The sequence below is a fragment of the Saprolegnia diclina genome, assembly GCF_000281045.1.
Source record: "Saprolegnia diclina VS20 unplaced genomic scaffold supercont1.111, whole genome shotgun sequence".
Lineage (NCBI taxonomy): Eukaryota > Oomycota > Saprolegniomycetes > Saprolegniales > Saprolegniaceae > Saprolegnia > Saprolegnia diclina.
In genome coordinates this window covers 111,144-133,823 of record NW_008246178.1, presented here as the reverse complement: position 1 = coordinate 133,823, position 22,680 = coordinate 111,144, and the positions used below count along the sequence as shown (strand labels likewise).

Sequence of the window (22,680 nt, the reverse complement as noted above, 5' to 3'; positions counted from 1 at the left end):
GTGCGCAGGCCTCGGGCCGCGGGCTCATGCAACGTTGATGTAGGCGTGGCGCAGCTACAGCATCCGTGACGAGCCACCGATGCGGCCCTAGGGCGGAGCCCTGGCCAAATTTTTCGACGGCCTCTCGCGCGTCGGCCACGCGACCGCCTCCGTGAGATGCGCTTGTACGAGTTCCCAAGACCTGCGACGACGCTGGGAGCGACGCCACGTTATCTAGCATCGTGAGCGCCACGGCATCATGCGCTTGCGCGTCCAGAACGACCAGCGGTGCGGCCGCGTTCGACCTACGGCAGGTCGCGCGCTCGTTACTGCCGCCATACTCTACGTACATCTCGGGCGTCGACGCGCGACTCGTGTCTCGGCGCGAAGCTTGCATGCGGCTGGTCGCGCCGGCCGTCGCGCGCTGCACTCGAGTCCATCGCCATGCCGAGCCCTTTCCTCTTCTTCGCTCTCCATGGCCGACTGCTGGGGCCAACGTGGACACGCACTACTGACGGCGGCAAGACACGTGTCTTTGTAATGACCGAGCCACACAGAGATGCCAGGGACACGTACGCGAGGATGCGGCCGTTGAGCACCGAGTACAAGACCGAGCTCTTGATGTGGTACTTGCCGTAGATCGCGTTGAGGTCCTTGAATGTGAGGTTGTACCGGCCATCGCTATTGACAAACTGGTTTAGGTACCGCAGCGCGGCAGCCGGGTCGCTCCCGAGGGCCTGGCGGAAGAGCCGCTTGCCGAACGCTGCGTCGGCCATGTTGAGCTCGGCGCGCAGGTGCTCGTCATACGGATAGTGGGGTGTCGTCGCGCGGTAGTGGGCCTCGCTGCGCAGGAGTGCAGCGCAGCGCGTGCTCGAGCGGCGACATGCCGCCATAGTCTTCCAGGGCAATGTGGGCCGTCGGGTTGAGCAGGAGCTTCTCGAGAAGGAGAAAAGTGCGGAAGCTCAAAAAGCAGCACTCGGGCTCGGAGGCGGTGGCAGATAATATCCGTTTCCTCTTGGACATGTTATTGCTGCTGCTTGTAGATACCACCGGTACTTGGGCATAAGAAGATCTCACAGCGCATGAAGCCTCGAACGACTGCGTTCGAGGCATTGGCAACGCATGCGTGGGCGCTTTGATTTGGATTCATTAACCGGTTAATTCGTAACCGATTGCGACCTTACCGGTTGGAATGTGATCCGGTTCGCGCACGTCAGATTCAGCCGGTCAGCTGGCTCCATTTTTGGACGATGCTCGCGCACCCAGCAGTCGTGACCACCGTGAAGCTGCTGGCGTCGGCTTCGGCCATCTACATGACCATGAGTCCGCTCAAGGACATGGAGAAGGTCCGCGCCAAGGTGCCCATCGAAAGTCTGCCCATCCTGTGCATGTTTGCCAACGGCTGCATCTGGTACTGCCGCCTGTGGGCCGTGAACGAAGAGCTGATGTGCGGCGTAGGACGCTCTACGGCGTGCTGGTGGCCAACTGGTTTCCGCTTGTCGTCACCAACGCCATCAATGCGCTGCTCGCCGTGTACTACCTTGCGATCATGTACACACACGGCGGGCCGCACCGGCGCGTGCTTGCGCAGAAGATCGTGGGGACGCTCGCCGTCGTTGTCGGCGCGATCGTCTACGCTGCGTATGGCGCGTACGTTCTCCACAACCGGGACGTTGCGGGCCATGTTGGCTACCTCGGGATCGCCGTATGCACGCTCATGTTTGGCTCGCCGCTTGCGGCGGTTGGTACGGTCGTCAAGAAAAAGTCTGCGGCCGCGCTGCCGCTACGCCTCATCCTCGCCGGCGTGCTCTGCGCGTCGCTCTGGTTTACGTTTGGACTCATGATCAGCGACCCGTTCGTGTATGGCCCCAACGGCCTCAACCTTGGCCTCGGCCTCTTCCAGGTCTTCCTCTGCGTCTACTACCGGACGCCGCCGACTTACAAGGGCATCGACACGACGACAGACGACGACGATGACGACGACTTGGCGCTCGCCAAACTCAATATTGGTGTTCTCTAATGCACAACGTCCATAGTGGCATCAATGTCCTTGGCGTCAAAATGCAGGAGCGCGTCCGTGGCGGCGGCGTCGGCGGGTGACGACGGGTACCAGAGGAAGAGCGTCATTTGGAGCAGGCCGAGGCCGAGGTTGAACGCGTTGGGTATGACGATGATCATGTCGGCGTGAAGGAGGCCCGTGAGCATCCACGCGCCGTTACTCACGAGCGTCGCAAGCATGATCTTGCGCGGCAAGAGCGCGCTGCTTTGCGTGCGCACGACGTCGCGGAGCACCGAGAGCGGGGCGGCGACCATCACTGCCGCGCACACAATGGCGACGACGCCGACGTGGCGCGTCACGACGTCCCACGGCTCGGTCGATAGCGCGACGTAGGTGGCGAGGCTGGCAAGGCAAACGGTGGTTGCGCCATACACTGGACGCAGCCGTGTCTTCTCGGGGCTGTGTTTGTAAAAAATCACCAGGTAGACGACGCTCACGGGCGCGCTGATCATGTTGGTCGAGATGTACGGGAAGAAGACGCCGACGCAGAGGCTGTAGATCAGCCTACCACCACATGATGTGCGTGGACTGGTGCGTAGCATACCAGACGACGTAGGCGATGTGCGTCCAGAGCAGCGGCGCGACGCCGTGGCTGCCCGTCGTTTTGGCCGCCGAGATCTGGCGCAAGAGCGAGATCGGACTCAGCAGCAAGTACAAGGACGAGAGGCTCGCGACGATCTGCACGAGGAGGCTCATCCTCGCAAGTTGAAGTTGGGTGACGTATTCTTGTCGTAAGCAGCGAAACGTTTCTTTTCGCGGCGAGAAGTCTCGAGGCGCATGCTTATCGCTTCGTCATCGTCCTGTCCAGCGCTCTTCATGTCCTGCATGTGCGACGCCGGCATGCCTGTCCAACGCGGGTCTGCGCCCCATTGTGTTTTTCCCAAATCCCACGCGAAATTCCCACTTCGACACACACATACCAATATCTAGTATAGGCATGGTGGTGGGAAATGGGAGATACGTGTTTGTCCCAAGATGATCTTTTGTGTCCAACGCCATTTTGAAAATGACGTTGTTTGCGCTCATCGAGGCGCAGCTGCAGTCGACGGCCGCGTACGAGCAGTCGTACGAGCAGTCGTCTCGCCCACACGTCGCTAAGGACCTGCGCTAGGGACGCCTCCGCGCTCCTCTTCGACCATTGGTACGACCTCGCCAAGGCCTACGCGGCCAACTTTGGCCCGGACAGTACGTGCGCCCTCTCGTCGCCACTGGTACTGAGCCCTAGCAGCCGTGCCGCAGATGCTCCACGAGACGCGCCACGCCCTCGCCATCGCCCTCACGACGTACTCGCCCGACCGCCTCCGCGACCCGTCCACCGACATGTACGCCGTCCGGTACGCACGCTTGCATGAATGCCAGTCGATAGCATCGTCATTCTAGCGAGCTCTTCCGGCATGCGCAAAAGATCTTTGAGATTCTGCGCACCAAGGTCAAGTTCACAGCCCTCTTGGACCCGCTCGTCGCCGAGGAAGATGCGAGGAATGTGCTCTGCGCGTGGCTCATCGATGTGGGCGTGCCAGCTCTCGAAGCAATTGGGCTCTCGGAGACGTCGCCTCCCAACGTCCGCGTCGACGCGCTCGAGACGCTCGAGGAGCTCGTGCGCACGTGGGCAATCCTGAGCGTACACGTCGACTGGGCCGACGCATTCACGGGCGACCTCGGCCTTTGCCTCCAGACCACCGCCCTCGTCCACGTCCTCGCGTCCATCTCGACCGACGCGAGTGTTCGCGACGCAGCGCTAAGCGTTGTTCTTGTGCTGGCGCCACTGGCCGAGCCCGGGTCGGTCGCTTCGACGCTCGCCCGCGTGGCGCGCGATGCGACGGCGCTACTGCCACTCTGGCGCCTCGACGTCCTTGGGCAGAAAAGCGCGCTCGACGTGCTCGTGACGCGCATGCGCGTCGGTAACGTCGACCAGACGCCTCTCCGCGTCGCCTTTTGCCTCGCGCTCATGTCTGTAGAGCGCATACGTCAGGTTCTTTATGATATTGGGTATAGGGAGTCGCTGTACGAAGCGCTGCTCAACCAGAAGACGAGCCGCGTCGATGCTCTGGACGCTGCTGCACACGTCACAGCCATCGTTCGCGTCTTTGGCACGGCGCTAAGCACGTTTCAGCGGTACGAGAGGCGTGAGATTAGCCATCCAATCACTGCGGTAGGGTGCCGACGGAGGGCAGCCGACGCATGCTCCCCGATGTCTTCTTGCAGACGGTCGAGCTGGTTTTGCTCGAAAGTCCGTCGGACGAATTGCTCCAGTTTGCGCTGGACGCCGACGAGTACTCGCTTCTGTGCGTCGTCGTGCGCAGCAGCCACGCCTTCGCCGAGGCGGCGTGGACAAACCTCCTCTTGCCCTACGCGCGGTATGTTTTCTCGAGATGCCCGTTTTTATTACATTTCGCGTAGATCGGAGCTCGCAAAGTTGCCGCTCCAAGGCGTCTCGGGGTCCCAGCGCGACCAAGAGGTCGTCAACCTCATCCGCGAAGCGTGTCGGCTCTACTACCTCAACATTGACCGCGTCCCGAGCGCCGCTTTGGGCAAGAACGTCTTTTTCAGCGTCACGCAGGCCATTCGGCACGGGTACTACGAGACGGAGCGCTTCACTGAGCTCCTTGCGCTCGTGATGCACCGCCACTTTCTCCTCGGGCACCTGCAAGTGTACCAGTGGCTGCCCATGCTGCTATTACCGACGGTCGCGAGCAACCTCAAAACGAGCCGCGCGCTCGCCGAAGCCCTCTGGATCTGCCTCGGTGCGTACCGTACCCCTTCACATTCTAACATTTCCCAGGCCTCGAGACGTCGTCGTTCGGGTGCGAGAACGCCATCATGTCGGGCGAAACGAGCAAGGAAGTCGCGTCGACCTTCTGCGTCATCCTCGCCCGGTATCGTCGTTCGTTTTGAGCATTTAGTAATGGCCAATAGGCTGCGCACGGAGCCCGCAGACACTTTCTGGCGCGATATCTGCCTTCATTTTGGCGCGTTCCTTGGCCAGCACCACGATGCCATGCGCGAGCTCCTTGGCTCGATTGACGTACCTTGTCATTTTCATGAGGAGGTTGAAGCTAGGACGAATTGTAGGCGGAGCTCAAGGAGAACGAAGCGCGCGGCTGCATCGCTGTCGACCGCGTCGTGTCGCTTTCGGAGCTTTTGCATGCCATGTCGATGCGCCTCGAGACGGCGGACGACGCCTTCCGCCTCTTCCAGTGCGGTCTCCGCGTCGTGCAAATGGGCGTCGGTCAGCCCACGGCGCTGGCGATGGACAGTACCATGACCAACGCGGTCGAGAAGCTTGGGCACATCAAGCTCGACGACACAACGCTGGTACATCAAGCAAACGCTGTCGTACACTCACTGCGTTGGCATAGACGGCGTTTGAGTCGGCGCTGACATGTTGCGCTGTCCAGACGCGAACAGCGCTCGCCCACCTCGTGCCGCAGCTGTGCTTGGAGGACGTCAACGCCATTGTGCGCCAGCAAGCCCTTCGTCACCTCCTCCCGCGCGAAGACCTCATCAAGGCGCACGGCATCACGCTCGTCCGATCTCTCTACTGGATCCACAAGTTGACAAGACTTGGCATGCTCTCCGTCTTAGCTGGTGATGTGTAGGCCCATCTACCAGAGCGTCGACGTCTCGTCGCAGTTGTGCTTGGACCAGCTCTCGTTGTCGTTGGAGGCGTGCCCGGTCCGACTTCGATCATGAAGTTGATCTCACGACACTGTTTAGGTACTCGTGGTGCTGGCGCGCGTCTCACCGCTGTACATCTCCGATGTCCTTCTCAAGCTGCTAAGTGCCGCCGACCTGCACGCGATGAACGATCCACTGAGCGAGTCGCGCTTCATTGAGGCGCACTTGGACGCCGTCGCTGTCACGGGCCCCCGCAACGCACTCGTGCGCTTTGCTCTGTCCAAAGACGGGCTCCCGACGCTACCGCTGCTTGTAGACATTGTGTTGTACGTGGGATTCGTATCAATGTGTCAATGGTAGGTGCGTCTGAGTGCGCAGTGGCACCAACTGATCATGGACATGGTCGCAACCGGTCTCCTCCGCGAAGAGTCGATGCTGCTTCTGCCGCAGCTCTACCCGCGCCTCGAGCGCCTCTTGAGCAAGACGGCGACGCGTTTCCAGTGCACCGGAAAGGGCCGCGAGGTGCTTTCAGATGCGATGACGACCGAGGACGCGGCGCACCAAGTCCATTTCTGGAACCAGGTACGGTGCTTGGCCCATTGATGACGAACGCAGCGTCACGCGTAGCTCCACCAACTGATCGCCACCGAGTTTGAGCGCGGCGATGCAATGAAGGCGTTGCGCATGGCGAGCACGATGAAGACGTGGTATCCGGACGACTACAGCCGCCTCGGCACCAAGGCCTTTGTGACTGACGTACTCTCTCTTGCAAGTATCAATGCTTCAAGTCAATGTGGATAGACTGTCTTTCCCCAATTGCAGCGTACGGCGTTTCCGCAGTGCTTTGACGCGCCGACGCTCGAGGCTTTTGCCATCTACTTTCGAGCCATGCACGAAGTCAAGGTATTTCCTATGTTGTAGTCGACACGTGCCAAATACATTAGCTGCTCTTTCCCGACGAGTCGGAAAAACACCTCGACATTTCCGCGCAGATCGATGCGCTGGCGCGCGCCAAGCTCCTCGACGTTGTGCGGACGTCCGGTGTTGCGGCTGCGAAAACGTGGATCAACGTCTACGGCCTCCACGACCTGCTCCCGATGCTGGCCGACGTGCACGAGTCCGACGGGCCCTCGACGCCGCTCCTCGCGCTGCGCGTGCCGTGGGCTGCGACCGCTGTCAACGTCATGGACGGTGAGCTCAAGGCCTCGTCTCTCGACGCCATCATCCTCTCCACCGACAAGATGCTGTAAAGGCACTACGACACTAATAATGCGGTTCTACATTGACTCTGTATGTAACTCTGGCCTCTCGAGGCCCGCAAGCAGCCCTTGGAGCGTGCTCGACACGTCGTCTGGCAACGAAGCGTGCACGATGGACGAGAGTACGTGGCGAATGTGCGTGAGGTCGGCACCTTGTGCTGCGAGCGCTGCATCTTTGGCCCGCGTGGCGTCGAGGAGCGACCGGTGCGACGTCTCAGCCGCCTTGTAGTAGCGCAAATAGAACTGCTGCACCATGGACTGGCCGTGCGCGACGGACGCCGGGGTGTGCTCGGGTGGCCCCGCGGCCTCGGCGTCGGCCAGCGACAACTTGAGCGACTGGATCTCAGATCCATACTGGAGTACGACCCGCTCCAGCTTGGCAGCTTTGTCTTCCCAAAAGCCCTTGGCCTCGGCGAGCTCGTCGCGCGCTTTCTCTGCCGCTTCGAGCGTCGTCTCGAGGTCGTAGCGCGCCGCGGCAGCTGTGCTCGTGGATGCAGTGGCTTCCTGGAGTCGTTTGTGCAAGTCTGCGACCTCGGCCTCCGCAGCGAGTAGCTGCGTTTGCGCCGCCACGAGGTGGTCTTGGAGCTGGCTTGCCTCCGCGGTGGCCTCTGCAAGTTGCCGCGTGACGTCGTCGACTTGGTCTTGCAGTGCTGCGTTTTTCGTCACTTCGCTCTGGACTTGGTGCTTGAGTTCGTTCTTCTCGAGCTTGAACTGGAGGTTGTCCATCGTGAGCGCCTGGATGCGCCGCTGCGCCTCCTGCATGTCTTTGGCGAGCTGCAGCTTTTCGTGCGCGAGCCGCTTCAGGTCGTCTTGGAGCGCCGAGACAAAGAGCCTGCCCTTCTTGTTCTCTTCGTTGAGCGAAGCGATTTGGGTCTCCAGGTCGGATACGTCGACCGTCGACACGGGCTCCGACCTCGGCTCACCACCCTGCGCCTCCAGTTCGCTCAGCCGCTCCTGCAGCAGTTGCGCCTCGAGCTTCTCAAACTCGTTGCGCTCGCTCGCCTCGGTTCTGAAGTGCGCAATGACCTCCTGGAGGCTTTTGTCGTGCTCCGAGGTGTCGGGGTCCACGCGTCGCCGCTTGTGCGCGTGCTTCTCGGCGTACACCTTCTCTTTGCACTGGCGCAGGAGGTCCTGCACGAGCTGCTGCTGCTTCTGCCACGTCTCTTGGTCCTGCAACAACGGCTCGACGTATTCCGAGTCGCCGGTCGTTGGCTCGGCCGTCTTGAGCCGCTTGTAGAGGCGTTGCAGGTCCTTGGAGAGATCGCCGACGCGCTTCTCGTTGAGCTCCTTCACCTTGAGTAGCGTTTGAACCTCTTCGAGAAGTTTGGCACGCTCGTCGTGCCAGTCGGCAGCGCTGTTGGGGTCGACTTGTTCTTGGCCAGCAGCAACCTTGCGGAGGGCGGCGAGGTCCGCATCGAGCGCTGCAGCGCGCGCCTCAGCCTCCAGCTTGGCCTGCTGCATGGCACTGCACTTCTTGCTCATGGCCTCGATGCGCTCCTCGAGCATGAGGTTGTCCTCGCGGAGGAGCTCGATGCTGATGGCCTCGTCGTCGACGTCCTCCATCGCCCGAGCCCGAAATTTAAATACAACATGGGCCGTCAAGCTTTAAATCGACCAATCCTGTCGTTCGGAGTCCGCTTTTTGGCCAATCAGTGCAAAGAAACGGGCGATGCGGGAAAGGCCACGGTGGTCAACTCAATTTTAGTCGACGCGTAGTCCATCTTTAGTCGACAACAGAAATATCGTAGTCGAAATGAACTTCGTTGGCAACCAAAGGACATGAAGAGCATGGAACGGGCGCCAAAGTGATGTTAACGGCAGCGCCTGAACACGGTCGCGCTCTTCCCGAGAGCTTCCGTTCTCTTGACGAGATCAAGTCTTCAAGGTTGGCATGCGTTTCGCTGCAGTTGGGATTCCCAGAAACGGCGGAGTCAAAATGCACGGGCGCCAGCAGCCCTCGCCCAAGAAGCCCCGCGCGCCGGGACTCCGACGCACAACAACCGCGTCCAACAGCACGTCGCCGCGGGCGGTGGCCAAGCCGGCGCGTAGGATTCCGCACGTGTTGCACAAAACGCTCATGGGCTCGCTGTAGCCGACACGCTGCGACGCGACAACAACCAAGAGCGGACGGGGTGCGACAGCGTGCAGGATTATGATCGTCGCCCATGCATTGAGCTAGGGGCATGGAGCCGTTCAAGGTCAACCCCATCTTGGAGGCGACGCAGCCAAACAAATACAGACGCAAGCGCACCGACCTGTACGCCTAGCACTCGTCGGCTCGCTCGCCTCATGGCGTCTTGCGTAGAAAGCCGCTGGCGGGCGGCGCCGTGCACCCCATCATCCAAACGAGTTTGGAGGCGGACCGGCTGGACCAGCGCCTCTCGAGCATCAAGCTGCAGATCGATCACGTACTGCTCGGCGGCCACCTGGCAGAAGAGCCGTCGCCATGCAAGCCCATCGTCGACACCCGGCCCATGACGACCGAGCCGTCGCCTGTCTCGTTCAAGTCGACGCTGCTACCGTCTGCGAACGCGCCAGGTCGCGAGATTCTGCAGGCGCAGCGATATCTCTGCGCCGACGCCGAGGTCGAGCACTGGCTCCAGACGTACGAGGCGGAGAAAGGCCAGTTTACGTCGTTTGCGCTCTTCACCGAGTACAAGCTCGACCAGCTCACAAACTTCACGGCCGAGGCCGGTCGGCCGAATGTCATTGAGACAGCCGCTTGCTTTGCGGCCCTGTACAAAATGCCAGGCATCCTCGGCAGCTACAAGTCGCTTTTGCAGAAGATTGTGATCGGTCTCGGTGCGACCGCATACCTGTGTCTTATAATTTCTTAGTCGTCGCTGCATAGAGTACAGCATCTACGGCTCGTCGCACTTTGGCGCCAAGATGGACGGGCTGCACTTTCACATGGCCCAAGCGTCCGAGGCAGCGCCCAGCGCGATCGGCGACGTTGTGCGGTCCTTCTACCAGCGCAAGCCCTTCTTCGTGCAGCTCCGAGAGCTCGAGCACGATCAGGCGCTGACGTCGCACCTCGGGCTGCCCCGACGCACCACTGTGCGCGTACGTACTCTTGGTCATCGTGCTCTGTCGCTGGATAGAACGCGTAGAACCTCACGGACGCTGACAAAGTCCGCGTGCTCGAAGTGTGCTCGGCAGACCTTATTGAACGCGGCTTGCAACGGTTCCCCGACGACATCCGCAAAGCTCTCGGGCGCAAGCTCGCTGGCCAATCCCGCCACGAGCCTTCGGACGCGTCGTCGTCGACGCCGTCGCAGATTTGCCGCCAGATCCTAGCGCTCGCCAAGGTGCTCGACACCGACACGAAGGGCATCGTCGTGGCGGGTCTCCTCGATGAGCTCAGTCTTGTCGAGCGCACAGAGGCCATTCTCAACACCCTCGGGTGCACCGTAGTAGATCGTACCGTCAGGTCACCAAACTATGGAGTAGGCCGGAAGGCGAAGCGCTCGTCCTCGCCAACATCCTCGGGCGCGACGAGGCGCAGCTCGCGCGGATCCGCGACTCGCTCGTGTTTGTGGCCGACCCCATGTGTCTCGTGCACATGTACTTTTGCAGCTCGCCCGGCTGCCGCGCCGGCTTCTTGGAGGTCGCCCTCGGTGCTCGCCACGAATACGACTTCCTCAACGACCTCATGTCGGCGCTCTCGCCGGACCAGCGCCGCCAGCTCGCCGAGGCGACGACTCCGCGCCCCGTGTCCGCGACCATGCTCACGCCGCGCCGCCTGCACGAGGCGCTGACGGCGTTGGCAGCGTCCCCGACGCCGTTTGCGCCGCTGGTGATGCGCTTCTTTTCATCGCCCACGGGTGTTGAAGTGTGTAGTGTAGGAGCAAAAGGCGCTCTTCCACGACGTGTGCAAGCTGCTCCAGACGTGGACAACCTCCGAGCACATCAATCTTGAGCACTTTGTCATTGACGCCGTCTACTCCTCGATCGTGTCGCGCGACGGGAAGCTGCGGCTTCTCAAGACGCTCCTTAAGGGCGACGGCGCCAAGACGATTGTCGCCGACTACCTCGGGTCGCTCTCGCTCGCGGACCGTCTCGCGCTGGACGCCCATAGCCTCTTTCTCCTTGAGCCGTTCAAGAAACACGTGGCGGGAATGACCAACGAAATGCGACTCAACGTGCTCTTCGCGACCATGGAGGCCATTGCCAAGGACCTCGAGGCTCACGGCGTCGACCTCGAGACGGCCAAGCCCGTCAAGTCCATCCAGCGCTACGTGCGCGAGCTCTTTGGCCTCGCCGTCAGCGCAGGCGGCAACCCCGCAGCCCCTCGCCCGTCCGTCCACCCTGCCGCGCCCGCCGCCGTCCTGTCCTCTGCCACTGTCCAGGCCGCCGTCGTTCCCGCCGTAGCTCCGACTGCCCCGCCAATCGAAGCAGCACCGACTAGTTCGACGTCGGCGCCCCATACGCCGCCGCACTTGGTCGAGGTCGGACAAACTGTTGCGACGACGCTCGAGGTCTTGCGTCAACTGGAGCCCGAGGCGCGGGCCACCATTTTGCAGTCGCTCGCCGCGTCCATGCCCGAGGTCGCGCCGAACGGCCCGCGATCGCTCGAGATGCAACTCGTGTCCGGTCTCAGCGCCGAAGACGTGGCGCAGCTGCTGCAACGGGCGATGCGGCGCGCGTCCACGTCGACGTTCGAAGCCGTAGTCAGCAACGTCGTCGCCACGTACAACGCGACGGGCCGAGCAGAGTTGCTCGACGATATTGTCGAGGGCGCGTTCGGCGCCATGCCACCGACCGAGTCGACGGTCGCTCGTACTTGAGTTAGTGACGCTCAATTGAGTATCGTAGGCGCCAAATGCGCGCCACAAGCTGCTCGCACTGCGCGAAATTTCAGACCGACGGGTGTCGTCGACGCCCTCGACGTCGCGCGGTCTCCGGCGCTTTAGCGACAGCACGCTCCACGAACGCGCGCTGCGATCGTTGCCCGAGGGCACGGCGAGCGTCGCGTGCCAGACCGACGACGACGGCGCCGCGCTTCCCGCGACGGTGTCTCAGGCTGCACTCCATCATCCTCCTCATCATACGGTGTTAGGCAAGTGGCAATGGGGGTGGTGACGACGACGACGAGCCGGTTCAAGTGCGCAAGGCGCCGCTGACGGTGATTGCGCTCCTCAAGAAATCCAAAAACAAGAAGAAGCTCGACAGAAGCGTCGTGCCCAACGCGTTCGCGTCGCTCGTCACGTCGTGGAAGATCAACTCGGACCAGCTCGCGCAGTACTGCAAGAAGCCGCTCGGCGTCGTCCTCAAACTTATTTCGGACGTCTACGCCGAGAAGCTCTATCGCCGGAAGCGCGAGACGAAGCCGCTCAAGGCCAACTCGCTCGCGCGCATCTGCTACCAGACGCTCCTGCACGCCTACGGCCTCCCGTCGATCGCCGACATGCACCTCATCGCGCTCGGCGTCGCGCTCGACCAGTATCGTAGCGACTGCCTCCGTGTCGACGCCTTTTGCAAGTTTGTGTACCACGAAGTGCCGGCCGCGGAGCTACGCCACTACCTCAACTGCCTCGAGACGCTGCTCGAGATGGACGTCGACGACGACGCGCCCAAGAAGGGCCGCGTGTCGCGGCTTCCGGTGCCCGACCGCGCCGACTGGGACATTCCGCTGGAGCGTGCGATGGACGCGGCAACGCACTGCCTCGCGTCCATGCGGCCGGCGGCGATCGCGGCCTTTCTCGAGAAGCTGCTGCGTGGCAAGAGCCCGCGCGCCGACGTCGGCGACGAAGTCGTGGCCGCCGATGTGTTTTTGGACCTTGTCGTGGCCGAGTGGCGCGACGAGCAAAGCCGCCGCGAAGCGCACTTGCGCGACGCCTTCCGCGCTGGCGACAACAACGGCGACGGTGTTTTGAGCTTTGCCGAGTTCCAGCGGATTGTGCTCTCGATCGACAAGCGCCTCGACGACGCCGATGTCCTCCTCCTCTTTAGCGAGACCCTCCGGCGCACCGGCAGCGACTCGATCGACGCCGAGACGTTCCTGAGCGTCGCCAAAGAAAACGGCTTGGACGAAAAAGCGTGGATGGCCGACGACGACCTCGGCGCGACCGTCAACTCGCTCGCCGACCTCAACATGGTAGTGCTGTGTCGAAAGATCTTATGTTTTCAATGGCTCTAGGTCTGGCCGTCGCTGCGCCCGTTCTTTGTGGGAACGCTGGAGGCGCTGGCGCGCGACTGCCCGAAGACCCACGCATTGCGCAGTTGCCAAGGCGCGGGCTGCGGCTGCCTCAAGTGCCTTGTCGAAGGCTACGCCGGCTTCCAAGTGATGCGCGGCAGTCCCGGCGAGCACACTGTGCAAATGGTGTGGAAGCGCTTCTGGCACTTGATGAACCAGGTACAGCAGCCATTCGAGAAAGACGAGATCTGATAGCCACGCACTAGTTGTACGAGGCGACTGAGCAGTGCGGCGGCATCATTACCCCGTGGCCAGGCGCTCCGCCGATCCGGTCGCTGCCGGCTCAGCCATTGGCGCCACGCAGCAACGACGCGCGCCGCGATGCGCTGCCACTGCTACTCTTGCCGGACGTGGCTCGGATATCGGGCAAAACGGACCAAACGACCGAGTATTTCACGGAAAAAGAGGTGCTAGCGAGCCTCGAAGCCGTGCTTGGACGAGAATAAAGATCACGCTATATTACAAAAGGACACCCAGACAGAGTTTTTGTACACGACATCTTAGAGGCTGATGCAGCACTCTTGCGGAACGTTCCGGACGCCCTCCATGAGCGACACCACTTGGCCGCCGCAGGTCACGAGCATGCGCTGCTCGGCGCTCTTGTAGCCGTACGATGAGGGCGCGTAGTAGTGGTGCGGCAATTGCATCGGCGGCGGAGACGGTGGTCGCTGCGGCGCCAGTACGGGGCTGGCCACCGGGCTCGGCTCGCTGCTTCCTTCCGACAGGCTAAAGCTGTGCGTCGAGCGCGGCGACGACACGTGCACGCCGCTCGAGAAGGACCCGCTGTGCTTGGAGCTCGGCGACGACGCTGACGAGGACGACGAGGACGACGAGAGCTGCTCCATCATGATGCGGTACTCGCGCTGGGCCGTCATCATCTTGAGGTCCTGCACGCTCATGCCCGACCGGAGGTTCATGCTGCTTGCGGGCTCGTGGCGAAATTGGCTTCTTACCGATCATCAAAAGCATGGATTTTCGAACAAAATCTTTCGAACCCGGAACGCGTTCTCTCGATCCAAGCCAATCACATCTTGCATCCGGATAAGTAGCCAATCACGTGCCCGACGCCGACCATGCCCCGATCCCATCGAGAAGGCGATTGGGTCAAACTCGTGCAACATGGCAGCGTGCCATTGGCTGGTGCATGTACTGCGTCCAGTGATTGGCTGAAATCCATGGACGCTGGAAGCCAGCACGCAACGGCTTCCGCGCGCAGACGTTGCGGAGCGTGTGAGACTCGGCGAGCTACTCGCTTTCTCTTCGCGCCGACATGTCGGTCGCGCCCCCAGGTGTCGTACGGGAGAATGAAACCGAAGGGAAGCGTTGTGATTCGCTGAAATTCAAATTTATCCGACCAATCAGACGCCACTTGAATGCAAGCGCTTGCGATCCAGGAGCCGGCAACGATCGCGACGGGCTGCGAGGCTGTCGATCGACTGCTTGAGGGCGGGTTCCCGACCGGGCTCGTGACCGAGATTTGCGGCGTCGCTGGCAGCGGCAAGACGCAGCTCTGCCTGCAGCTTCTTCTGCGCGCCCAGCTGCCCCGCGAATCCGGCGGCCTCGAAGCCAGCAGCTGCTACATGTACTCGGACGGACTCTCGCCTCTCAAACGGCTCGACCAGCTCGCGAGCGCCTCTGATCAGCCTGTGTCGCTGGACCACATCTTTCTTGAGGCTGCAACAGACGCCCCGCAGCTCCTCCACGCACTGGTAGTTGCCACCTCGCAAGCGCGTCTGAGCCATTTCATGCGTAGAAGACGCGGCTGCCACCACTTTTGGACCAGCGCAATGTACGTCTCGTCGTCATTGACGCGATCACTGCCGTCTTCCGCGGCGTCTCGGTCGAGTCGGCGTCCGAGGCTGGTGACCGCACGCGCGTCATGTTCGAGATGGTCAACTGCATGCGCATCCTTGCCGCGCAGTTCAACGTCGCGTTTGTCGTCATCAATCAGATGACGGCCAACATGAAGGCCGACGACCGCGACGCTGCCGTGCCCGCGCTTGGACTCGCATGGTCATCCTGCGTCAACCAACGGTACGGGGTCGACGGCTTCGCATCTTGACGTCGTGGGCGTAGGTTCCAAATTGCCAAGACGCGCCACGCCAATATACGCTCGCTCAAGGTGCTCTTCTCGCCCTACTTGGCCCACGACATGCTGGCCACGTTTGAGATCACGCCCGAGAAGCTCCTCTGAACGCGATTGTGTTTATATGTGGCACATGCCATCTCTGAAGTCATCTAATTTCGGCAAATGGACCTTCCGAATGCCACATTGCAGTGCGCACTTAACAGGGACGCCGTCGACACCACCTGCGCTGGATCTTCGTCGCCTTGTGCGCGCTGCCTCGTCTCTCGGGAAGGGTTTGTCCAGCTCCAAGATACCGTACATCGCACAACGGCGTACGAAAACCTGCGCCGCTCAGCGCTCAACGTGGACGCGCGAGGCTCAACGTGGACGCGCGTGGACGGTGGTAGACAGGGCACCAATGACGCGCCAATGAGGAGCGAGGAGGATGCAGAAATAAATTTAGACGAACATGTACGGGTCGGTCGCCGCGCCAAAGCCCCGTGCGGCTGCGTCCACGGCGTGGATCGGCCTGCCCTTCCAAGTCGCCTCGTACCGCGTGCTATTGTACCTTGTGCTCAATATGCTCCTCGCTATCCTCAGTGCGGCGCTCGTGCTCACGTTCGGCCTGGTTTCGCTCCTCCTCTGCACCGACGCCCCCGTCGTCCAGACAGTCGGCCACTTCCCAAGCTTCTTGGCGCCTCTCACGCATCTCTGTAGACGCACTGGATGGCGCTGCTCGAGGTCGAGCTGTACAACCGCCTCGTCGACAGTACGGCGATCCACGACCACGGCGTCTTTCACCAGGTGCGATCCATAGCTCGTGTACCTCGCCGTCTCATACGTCGTCCTCTGCAGTCGTCGTCCAAGCGCATTTTTGTGCATTTCGAGCTCGGCAGCGGCACAGCCACGTCATCAATGGAAGGGTTTCGCATGACGCACGCCGTCTCGAGGGCGATGCTCGCCTACTTTGGCGGTATGTTTTTCAAGCCTCCACGCTCTCATCGTCAGCTGTAGGCGGAAAGCTTCTGGTCGCCGCCACCGCGCTCGTGTCGCCGGGGACATTGCTGCTCGCGGGTGGCTACTCCCTTGCGTCGATCGCCTACGTGCCGCTTCTCGAGTGCGTCATTTCTCCTTTTTGCGTTTTAACGTGGCGCGTAGGCCGTTGCTCTTGCGGCTCGGCGCCGGCCTCGTCTTTGTATACCTCGGGAGCTTTGCGCTCCACGCGACGGCCGAGTGGACGCTGGGCCTCACGCGATCTCTCTGCAGCGAGCCGTTTGCGAGCTACGAGTACCTGCACGGGATCCTCCCGCACGCTTAAGAACGAGTCAAATCATTGGTGTGGAGAACGTGTCTTAAATTATACGGACGACTCGAGGTCGAGTTTGACGCGAGCGATCGCCAGCGCGTGCTTGGTCCACCCCGCTTGCTGGCCCGTGTCAAAGCGGTAAATGACCGAGAGCCTCGTTTCCGTTGGTCCTTCGGCGCGCAGCACAAAGCCGCTTGCGCGCAGTTCGACGCGCGCGCAGCCTTGAACGGGCGGCACGTCGCTGCGGTAGACGCTTTGGAACACGAGCGTCGCGGGTCGGTCGGCGTCGTAGCCGGCACTCTCGAGGAGCGCAATGTCTTGGTCCGCGCTGAAGCTCCAGAGCCGGCTGCTGCCGTTCGTCGACTTGTACAGCACGCGCGTAGTGTGGTCAACGAGCTCAACCTCGCTACATAGGTTGTTTGTGAGAATGTACGCCCGTTCAATGGTACCGTTCGTAGTTCCAGCCCTGGCCCCACGTCTTGCGGCCGCGGGACGAGCAGAGGTAGCTAAAGCATGCCTTCTTCCCGCTGCGAACGACCACCGACGCGCTACAATAAGAAACGAGATAAGCTCAGATAAGAGCAAGAGGGAGAGCGTACCGAACTTCGGTGATGGCGTGGACGTCACGCGTCCAGAGCTGTACGCCGTGCTTCTGCTTGAGTGGCCGCCACGACAACATGTCTTCGTTCTCCGCCGACGCTTTGACCAAGTACGCGATGCTGCGCTGGATCCACTACCAAACATGGAGATGATGTTGGTCTGTCATCGTGACAGACGTACGTCAATGTACTGGCTATGTCGCGGTCGCACGTCCGTGGCGTTGAGGCTGCCCATATGCGCTTTTACGTCGCGCCACGGTAGTGGTCGGTGACGCGCTGTCTCGGTGGCGCGCGTCGACGAGCCTTCGCCGCGCGACGTCATGAAAAAGTTGCTGCTGCGCTGCACGAACGTGCCGAAGCTCCGCGTAAACTGCGACGTGCGATCGCGCACGTTCGACTGGCGGTGGCTCGTGTGCGACGACCGGTCAATCGGCGCCGACATGAGCACCGTGGGCTCTGTCGACTGCGCCAGGAGCAGCTCCGTCTTGTTGACAGGCGCGGACTTGACACGCTCGCGCTTGACGACCTAGGTGCACGGTCGTTGGCAGAGGTAGGAGGCGAAATGGGTACTTCGAGCGCAGTGGCGTAGGACATGGCAGTCGGCAGCGTGTACGGAGCGTGCTCGGACGCCGTCGCGCTCGTGCAAATGCGGTCGTAGAGGGCGACGACGGCCGCGTAGTTTTTTCGAATGAACCCGTTGAAGGGCGTCATGTACTCTTCTTTGGCGCCAAAGAGCACGTTGTTGGCCTACGCGCCACGTTACATTGGCTCGGGACGAGGGTCGAACGCACGAGATTCTGCAGCAGCTTGGCGACGAGCACGGTCGCGCGGCGGGCGATCGGCGGCATGGGTCGACCGGGAAACAAATGCGCTTTTGCCGGCACCACCACCGCGGGGCAGAGCACGCGCAGGAAGAGGAAGCCACCGAGCGCGGCGTCCGTGTATGTGTGGAACGTTGTTGCGACGCAGTGGCGAAAGGCGAGGCAGACGCGGGCCAGCGGCGCCGGGCACTCGGCGGCCAAGAGACTACGACGTCGCTGTGAGATCGCCAGGACATACATGCAAGCGCTACCTGTCGAGAATCGCTTGGGCCGTGGCTTCGAGCCGCGATTGGTTGGCGCTGAGAGCGTCCAGCGGCACGGTCTCGTTGACTTCGTAGCTCTCGCTGCTGTCATAGAGCGTCTCGAGCGGCGCAAGGAGGACGCTGCGAAAGTAAGCGTCGCCCACGAGGTACGAGAACTCGCTAAGCAGCTACGCCGCGACAAGCATCAGTTCCAACAGTCCGACGCTCTGTGTATCATACGCGCATGCCAGGCGAGTTGGCGCGGAAGAGCTCGATGCTTGGTGTCTCGGCGGCCTGTTGGACTTCCTTGGCCACAACGGTGCATAAGAACGGATGCAGCGACTCGCCGAGGAGCACGCCAAGCGACGGTAGGAGCTGCTTGACGTCGGCCGACGGCTACTCCATCTCGCGTCAGTACGATCACACTATCGATGGTGCGAGTGCTCGGACCGTCAGTAGCGCCATGGTCGCGTCAAAGTCGGGGGCGTCTCGCAACGACGCGACCAGCGCTGCGTCGTCCTACATGCTTGTGCGTGAGAGGCTCTGCGGTCTCGGCCTGCGTACCATGTCCATCGACCAAAGGCGCATCTCAAAGTGGCGGGCGCGAGCCAGCACCTGTTACAGATGGCTTTCCACAGTAAAGGCGTTTCCAGTGCATACAAATGTCAAGTCACACAGGACATATCGCACCAAGGGAACCATGGGCGACCGCCCCGAAGGCGGCGCGCGACCGCGCTTCATGGAGGCGATCGATGCCTGCTCCAGCGACCGCTTCGTGTGCCTGCCGCTGCCGCTCCAGCGATTGCTCCGTGCCTCCAGCGACGGACGTATGCACAAGACAGATGGCAAGAGTGGCCCGACCACTCTTGACAAGCAAGCGTCGCTGGTGTCGCTGGCCGACGGCGCCGCGCGTGGACGACAACCTGTGCATGCAACTACTAGTAGGACGAGAGTGAAGATCGGCACAGGATGGGCTAGCATGCGGCGAAGAAGGCGCAGTCAATGGCGCCGCATGACGGAGGCATCGAACATGAGATCCCGCCGGTATCATGGCGCTGAAGAACGATGTGTAATCGAACGACGGAGGCCGGATTTGACATCTCACAACGGGCCGAACGCAAGGATATCAGCCGCAATGCGACCGCTGGACGCACACGTACACGTCGCTGCTGGCGTCTTGGACCTGATTGCAGCCACTTGGCTCTTGGTAGCAAGCGACGACGTAGAAGCCGAGCGCCATTCAGTGGCGATGGCGGCGACTGCGGCGGGGCGTAGTACTGGCATCCATTACCTGCCTGCGCAGGTTGACAAAGGAGACTACGTTCAGCACCCTCGTAGACCCGATGTGCATGAATGGGCCATTCGACTCGTGCGGTACGAGCTGCCCTGACATGCGACGTGTCCTCGGGCGTGGCGGCAGAGTCGGCTTTCATCTTGGAGCCATGCAAGCGGAAGAGAATGCTGCATATATTTCATTGCGGTTTACTAGTACGTGCTGCTGCTTACGCTCGCTCGCCGCGGATCCGTCGTGCGAGCTGGATGTCTTTGGGCATGATGGTGACGCGCTTGGCGTGGATGGCGCACAGGTTGGTGTCTTCGAAGAGCCCGACAAGGTAGGCTTCGCAGGCTTCCTGAAGCGCGAGCATTGCTGTTGACTGGAAGCGCAGGTCCGTCTTGTAGTCCTGGGAGATTTCGCGCACGAGGCGCTGGAACGGCAGCCGGCGAATGAGCAGCTCCGTGCTCTTCTGGTACTTGCGGATCTCGCGCAGCGCGACCGTGCCCGGGCGGAAGCGGTGCGGCTTCTTGACGCCGCCGGACGACGACATTCTCTTGATCTGGTCGACGGCAAGCTGCTTCCGAGGCGCCTTCCCGCCCGTCGACTTGCGCGCATCCTGCTTCGTCCGGGCCATCGCGGCTGCTGGCTGCTGGCTTGTAAACTGCGAAGACCATACGCCATCCGGATAGGTTGACTCTTCGGATAACCGGAATCGGAGACTGCCGTGTAAGTGCAGCCACGGGATGCAAGCGGAGGCAGCGTGACCGAGATCCCCACGAGGAGGCCGAAACGTGGGGAAATGCAGCTGTCGCAAGGAGGAGCCAGCAGCTCGTTGGACCTAACGCACTGGTCAAGTCATCGATGTATGGACTGTACGCCGGGGACGGATTCAATTGCACTCAAAATAGCAAAATTTAGAGCCAATGGATGCCCTTGCTACAGCGGTGTGTTGAGCTTCCTGTCGACTCTGCGCCATCGTCACCGTTCCTTGTCACCTCTGGACGATCTTGATGCGTCAAAAATGGATTCCATATGAGCCCTCTTTTTGCATATTTTATGCTTGACGTTTGTATAGGTTCTGCTTGAATACAAACCGAAAGCTAAATAAATGCAATTGTCATTTACCACCGGTCTTGGAAGGCTCATTTGTGAACATGGCTCGGCGCTGTCTTGCGTTCACGGGGCAGGGAAGCCAGAAGGTCGGGATGGTCAAGGACCTTCTCGCGCGCTGGCCGCAGCACGTGGAGCCGGTCCTTGAGGAGGCTGAGGCTGCCATGGGTACCCACCTGACGCGCCTCATGACCGAGGGACCGCAAGCCGAGCTCACCCACACGTCCATCGCCCAGCCTGCGATCCTGACGCACTCGTACGCAGTACTGCAAGTGCTCAAGGTAGATGCCTCTGCGCGCATGCTATCTTGACGCTCATAGCGCTGTAGCACGAAATGGACTTCTCGGTCGCCGACTGCGAGTACGCGCTCGGCCATTCGCTTGGCCAGTTCTCGGCGCTCGTGGCCACGGACGCCATGCGCTTCGCCGACGCCGTCAAGCTCGTGGTATGTCCTTGCATCGTTCTCGTGGATTTGTTGCTCATAGCGACTAGCACTACCGCGGCAAGGCCATGATGCAGGCAATGGAGGGTGCATCGGATCCAGGTGCGATGGCTGCCCTCCTGCCTGCGACCGCCGAGACGGCCGACGCGATCTGCGCCCGCGCCCAGAGAGAGACCGGTCTTGTCTGCCAGGTCGCCAACTACAACTCGTGCAAGCAGGTGGATCGAGCGACATGTGTGTACATCATCGTCATATCGCGCATGTAGGTCGTCATTAGCGGCAACGCCGTGGCCGTCGATGCTGCGATCAAGATGGCCAAGGAGTTCAAGGTGCGCCGCGCAGTGCTCCTGGACGTGAGCGCGCCGTTTCATTGCGCGCTCATGCAACCGGCGGCCGATATGCTGGCGCGCGCCCTCGAGAAAATCAAGTTCCGTGAGCCGTCGATCCCCGTCATCTGCAACGTCACGGCCGATACGTTGGCGGTCGAGGACATGCGCGCGCGCCTGAGCTGGCAGGTCGTTGCCCCCGTCAAGTGGAGCCAAAGCATCGACTTTTGTCTGCACCACAACGCGTCGCAGTTCCTCGAGCTTGGCTACGGCGGCGTGCTCACGGGTCTCATCTCCCAACACTCCAAGGACGCGAGTTGCATGTAAGTATCGAGATATTCGTCCGCGCAGTCTTACTCGTCATGCTGATCTAGGTCGCTGGGTACCATGGAAGAGCTCGAGGCCTTCATGGCCGCCAAGTAGACATGCGTAGTAACTCGACATTATGTGATGACGCAGAAGTTGAACATGAAGGCAACAGAACCCACCTATATTCACGGTGTTGCGGAGCGTCGACGCGCTAGTGCTCTATTCCTCCAACGCCGGGCGCTCACCAATCTCATTCTACATGGCAATCATGAGTCGTCGTGGCCGCATGAAGCGAGGCAGCGTACCTTGACGTACACAAAGGGCCCGCCGACCGTGTTTTGCCGGGCAACGAGCACCTTGTCGTCGGCCTTGAGGCGCTTGATGGCCTCGCGGCGGCCCCAGTCCTCAAAGTCCGTGTCCGGCGCGTTGCTCAAACCGATCCAGAGCAAGATCGGGCCGCCGAGGATGCCCGCCCACGTCGAGCGCTCGTAGCCCTTGCGCACGAAGACGTGGGTACCCTAGCGCAGTAGGTCAGATGCGTCGCTCTCGCCCATGCGGCATACGTTGTTGGTGATCATGGCGCTCTCCGCCTGGTGGTGCGGCGCCGCATGGCTGGCGAATCGGCGCACGGAGCTCACAACGCGTTGCATCTTGACCGCTTCTTTCCTCGTGGACCACGAACACTTAATGTCGGCCGCCCGCGGTACGGCGTATTAAATTCACACCCCGAGTATATATCTTGCAGCATAATTTTATTCAATCGAAAAACGAAAATCAGCCAATGGCCTTGGTGCAAGGCAGAGTTTTGGCCAATGGCATCGCGCTGAAACGCTGGGCACGATAAGATGCGACGGGTTCTGCCAAGTCGGAACAAGAGAGTCGCGACCGGAAGTCACCTGCACCGCGTCATGAGCTCCAGCGCGACCTTGTCCGTCCTGACCGTCAATGACGTCTACGACGTCGTGCCCAACGAACATGGCATCGGAGGTACATGCGACCCTCCAAGGTGACGACGATACGGAGGATGACGCTGCAGGTATGGCCGAGATGGCCACGATGCTCAAGCGCGA

The 22,680-nt window shown here is 61.3% G+C and overlaps 13 protein-coding genes across 14 annotated transcripts; 6 read left to right on the top strand and 7 right to left on the bottom strand.

Moving 5' to 3' along the window:
* Window positions 1-24: 24 nt before the first annotated feature.
* SDRG_16072 (hypothetical protein) lies at window positions 25-872 on the bottom strand (the record flags this gene model as incomplete). The annotated part of the gene is made up of 4 exons (XM_008622268.1): window positions 25-54; window positions 182-284; window positions 330-403; window positions 492-872. The coding sequence occupies 4 exons, from the start codon at window positions 870-872 to the stop codon at window positions 25-27; spliced, it is 588 nt and encodes a 195-aa protein (XP_008620490.1).
* A 357-nt stretch (window positions 873-1,229) lies between these two features.
* Window positions 1,230-1,999, top strand: SDRG_16071 (hypothetical protein; the record flags this gene model as incomplete). Its single annotated transcript, XM_008622267.1, has 2 exons — window positions 1,230-1,390; window positions 1,438-1,999. The coding sequence occupies 2 exons, from the start codon at window positions 1,230-1,232 to the stop codon at window positions 1,997-1,999; spliced, it is 723 nt and encodes a 240-aa protein (XP_008620489.1).
* Window positions 1,948-2,749, bottom strand: SDRG_16070 (hypothetical protein). Its single transcript, XM_008622266.1, has 2 exons — window positions 2,583-2,749; window positions 1,948-2,542 (listed from the first exon to the last, which is right to left on the bottom strand). Exons 1-2 carry the CDS (start codon window positions 2,732-2,734, stop codon window positions 1,996-1,998), a joined length of 699 nt encoding a protein of 232 aa, XP_008620488.1. The 5' UTR covers window positions 2,735-2,749; the 3' UTR covers window positions 1,948-1,995.
* Window positions 2,750-3,044: 295 nt separating this feature from the next.
* On the top strand, window positions 3,045-6,906 carry SDRG_16069 (hypothetical protein; the record flags this gene model as incomplete). Its single annotated transcript, XM_008622265.1, has 17 exons — window positions 3,045-3,103; window positions 3,150-3,223; window positions 3,267-3,372; window positions 3,419-3,988; window positions 4,034-4,153; window positions 4,195-4,395; window positions 4,439-4,782; window positions 4,821-4,914; window positions 4,955-5,063; window positions 5,111-5,353; window positions 5,398-5,591; window positions 5,638-5,713; window positions 5,756-5,968; window positions 6,017-6,238; window positions 6,284-6,412; window positions 6,458-6,559; window positions 6,601-6,906. 17 exons carry the CDS (start codon window positions 3,045-3,047, stop codon window positions 6,904-6,906), a joined length of 3,162 nt encoding a protein of 1,053 aa, XP_008620487.1.
* An 8-nt stretch (window positions 6,907-6,914) lies between these two features.
* On the bottom strand, window positions 6,915-8,516 carry SDRG_16068 (hypothetical protein). The gene has a single exon (XM_008622264.1). The coding sequence runs from the start codon at window positions 8,476-8,478 to the stop codon at window positions 6,934-6,936; it is 1,545 nt and encodes a 514-aa protein (XP_008620486.1). The 5' UTR covers window positions 8,479-8,516; the 3' UTR covers window positions 6,915-6,933.
* A 133-nt stretch (window positions 8,517-8,649) lies between these two features.
* SDRG_16067 lies at window positions 8,650-13,608 on the top strand. 2 transcript variants are annotated; one of them, XM_008622262.1, is made up of 12 exons: window positions 8,650-8,960; window positions 9,008-9,047; window positions 9,095-9,172; window positions 9,221-9,717; window positions 9,767-9,978; window positions 10,026-10,318; window positions 10,366-10,711; window positions 10,761-11,687; window positions 11,731-11,928; window positions 11,975-13,012; window positions 13,055-13,270; window positions 13,318-13,608. In XM_008622262.1, the coding sequence occupies exons 1-12, from the start codon at window positions 8,807-8,809 to the stop codon at window positions 13,555-13,557; spliced, it is 4,239 nt and encodes a 1,412-aa protein (XP_008620484.1). In that variant the 5' UTR covers window positions 8,650-8,806; the 3' UTR covers window positions 13,558-13,608. The 2 variants fall into 2 exon arrangements, with proteins under 2 accessions (XP_008620484.1, XP_008620485.1); XM_008622263.1 differs by having other exon boundaries at window positions 11,975-13,270.
* Window positions 13,540-14,066, bottom strand: SDRG_16066 (hypothetical protein). The gene has a single exon (XM_008622261.1). It carries the CDS (start codon window positions 14,026-14,028, stop codon window positions 13,612-13,614), a length of 417 nt encoding a protein of 138 aa, XP_008620483.1. The 5' UTR covers window positions 14,029-14,066; the 3' UTR covers window positions 13,540-13,611.
* Window positions 14,067-14,289: 223 nt separating this feature from the next.
* On the top strand, window positions 14,290-15,416 carry SDRG_16065 (hypothetical protein). Its single transcript, XM_008622260.1, has 3 exons — window positions 14,290-14,820; window positions 14,865-15,145; window positions 15,188-15,416. Exons 1-3 carry the CDS (start codon window positions 14,485-14,487, stop codon window positions 15,303-15,305), a joined length of 735 nt encoding a protein of 244 aa, XP_008620482.1. The 5' UTR covers window positions 14,290-14,484; the 3' UTR covers window positions 15,306-15,416.
* A 167-nt stretch (window positions 15,417-15,583) lies between these two features.
* SDRG_16064 (hypothetical protein) lies at window positions 15,584-16,525 on the top strand. The gene is made up of 5 exons (XM_008622259.1): window positions 15,584-15,849; window positions 15,897-15,983; window positions 16,035-16,152; window positions 16,194-16,296; window positions 16,338-16,525. The coding sequence occupies exons 1-5, from the start codon at window positions 15,649-15,651 to the stop codon at window positions 16,495-16,497; spliced, it is 669 nt and encodes a 222-aa protein (XP_008620481.1). The 5' UTR covers window positions 15,584-15,648; the 3' UTR covers window positions 16,498-16,525.
* On the bottom strand, window positions 16,510-18,811 carry SDRG_16063 (hypothetical protein). Its single transcript, XM_008622258.1, has 10 exons — window positions 18,712-18,811; window positions 18,598-18,666; window positions 18,388-18,543; window positions 18,157-18,335; window positions 17,876-18,110; window positions 17,655-17,831; window positions 17,266-17,610; window positions 17,085-17,218; window positions 16,935-17,033; window positions 16,510-16,891 (listed from the first exon to the last, which is right to left on the bottom strand). Exons 1-10 carry the CDS (start codon window positions 18,733-18,735, stop codon window positions 16,537-16,539), a joined length of 1,773 nt encoding a protein of 590 aa, XP_008620480.1. The 5' UTR covers window positions 18,736-18,811; the 3' UTR covers window positions 16,510-16,536.
* An 838-nt stretch (window positions 18,812-19,649) lies between these two features.
* SDRG_16062 (histone H3) lies at window positions 19,650-20,057 on the bottom strand (the record flags this gene model as incomplete). The annotated part of the gene is made up of 1 exon (XM_008622257.1): window positions 19,650-20,057. The coding sequence occupies one exon, from the start codon at window positions 20,055-20,057 to the stop codon at window positions 19,650-19,652; it is 408 nt and encodes a 135-aa protein (XP_008620479.1).
* A 493-nt stretch (window positions 20,058-20,550) lies between these two features.
* Window positions 20,551-21,790, top strand: SDRG_16061 (hypothetical protein). Its single transcript, XM_008622256.1, has 5 exons — window positions 20,551-20,814; window positions 20,862-20,978; window positions 21,026-21,193; window positions 21,242-21,624; window positions 21,676-21,790. The coding sequence occupies exons 1-5, from the start codon at window positions 20,578-20,580 to the stop codon at window positions 21,722-21,724; spliced, it is 954 nt and encodes a 317-aa protein (XP_008620478.1). The 5' UTR covers window positions 20,551-20,577; the 3' UTR covers window positions 21,725-21,790.
* Window positions 21,791-21,829: 39 nt separating this feature from the next.
* Window positions 21,830-22,260, bottom strand: SDRG_16060 (hypothetical protein; the record flags this gene model as incomplete). Its single annotated transcript, XM_008622255.1, has 3 exons — window positions 21,830-21,865; window positions 21,916-22,128; window positions 22,174-22,260. The coding sequence occupies 3 exons, from the start codon at window positions 22,258-22,260 to the stop codon at window positions 21,830-21,832; spliced, it is 336 nt and encodes a 111-aa protein (XP_008620477.1).
* Between the last annotated feature and the right edge of the window lie 420 nt (window positions 22,261-22,680).

Excerpts from the sequence above, each read along its gene's own strand:
- SDRG_16068 (XM_008622264.1), bottom strand. The coding sequence starts at position 8,478 with ATGGAGGACGTCGACGACGAGGCCATCAGCATCGAGCTCCTCCGCGAG.
- SDRG_16067 (XM_008622262.1), top strand. The coding sequence starts at position 8,807 with ATGCGTTTCGCTGCAGTTGGGATTCCCAGAAACGGCGGAGTCAAAATG. Across the intron at positions 9,979-10,025 it reads CCCGACGCACCACTGTGCGC|AACCTCACGGACGCTGACAA; the intron begins GTACGTACTCTT and ends TAGAACGCGTAG. Across the intron at positions 13,013-13,054 it reads CGCTCGCCGACCTCAACATG|GTCTGGCCGTCGCTGCGCCC; the intron begins GTAGTGCTGTGT and ends CAATGGCTCTAG.
- SDRG_16063 (XM_008622258.1), bottom strand. The coding sequence starts at position 18,735 with ATGCGCCTTTGGTCGATGGACATG. Across the intron at positions 18,544-18,597 it reads CGACCATGGCGCTACTGACG|CCGTCGGCCGACGTCAAGCA; the intron begins GTCCGAGCACTC and ends GAGATGGAGTAG. Across the intron at positions 17,219-17,265 it reads GACATAGCCAGTACATTGAC|TGGATCCAGCGCAGCATCGC; the intron begins GTACGTCTGTCA and ends CATGTTTGGTAG.
- SDRG_16066 (XM_008622261.1), bottom strand. The coding sequence starts at position 14,028 with ATGAACCTCCGGTCGGGCATGAGCGTGCAGGACCTCAAGATGATGACG.
- SDRG_16061 (XM_008622256.1), top strand. The coding sequence starts at position 20,578 with ATGGCTCGGCGCTGTCTTGCGTTCACGGGGCAGGGAAGCCAGAAGGTC. Across the intron at positions 20,979-21,025 it reads CCGACGCCGTCAAGCTCGTG|CACTACCGCGGCAAGGCCAT; the intron begins GTATGTCCTTGC and ends CATAGCGACTAG. Across the intron at positions 21,625-21,675 it reads TCCAAGGACGCGAGTTGCAT|GTCGCTGGGTACCATGGAAG; the intron begins GTAAGTATCGAG and ends ATGCTGATCTAG.
- SDRG_16065 (XM_008622260.1), top strand. The coding sequence starts at position 14,485 with ATGCAAGCGCTTGCGATCCAGGAGCCGGCAACGATCGCGACGGGCTGC. Across the intron at positions 14,821-14,864 it reads CGCAGCTCCTCCACGCACTG|AAGACGCGGCTGCCACCACT; the intron begins GTAGTTGCCACC and ends TTTCATGCGTAG. Across the intron at positions 15,146-15,187 it reads TCATCCTGCGTCAACCAACG|GTTCCAAATTGCCAAGACGC; the intron begins GTACGGGGTCGA and ends TCGTGGGCGTAG.
- SDRG_16070 (XM_008622266.1), bottom strand. The coding sequence starts at position 2,734 with ATGAGCCTCCTCGTGCAGATCGTCGCGAGCCTCTCGTCCTTGTACTTG. Across the intron at positions 2,543-2,582 it reads CACATCGCCTACGTCGTCTG|GCTGATCTACAGCCTCTGCG; the intron begins GTATGCTACGCA and ends ATGTGGTGGTAG.
- SDRG_16064 (XM_008622259.1), top strand. The coding sequence starts at position 15,649 with ATGTACGGGTCGGTCGCCGCGCCAAAGCCCCGTGCGGCTGCGTCCACG. Across the intron at positions 15,850-15,896 it reads ACGCCCCCGTCGTCCAGACA|ACGCACTGGATGGCGCTGCT; the intron begins GTCGGCCACTTC and ends GCATCTCTGTAG. Across the intron at positions 15,984-16,034 it reads ACCACGGCGTCTTTCACCAG|TCGTCGTCCAAGCGCATTTT; the intron begins GTGCGATCCATA and ends CGTCCTCTGCAG.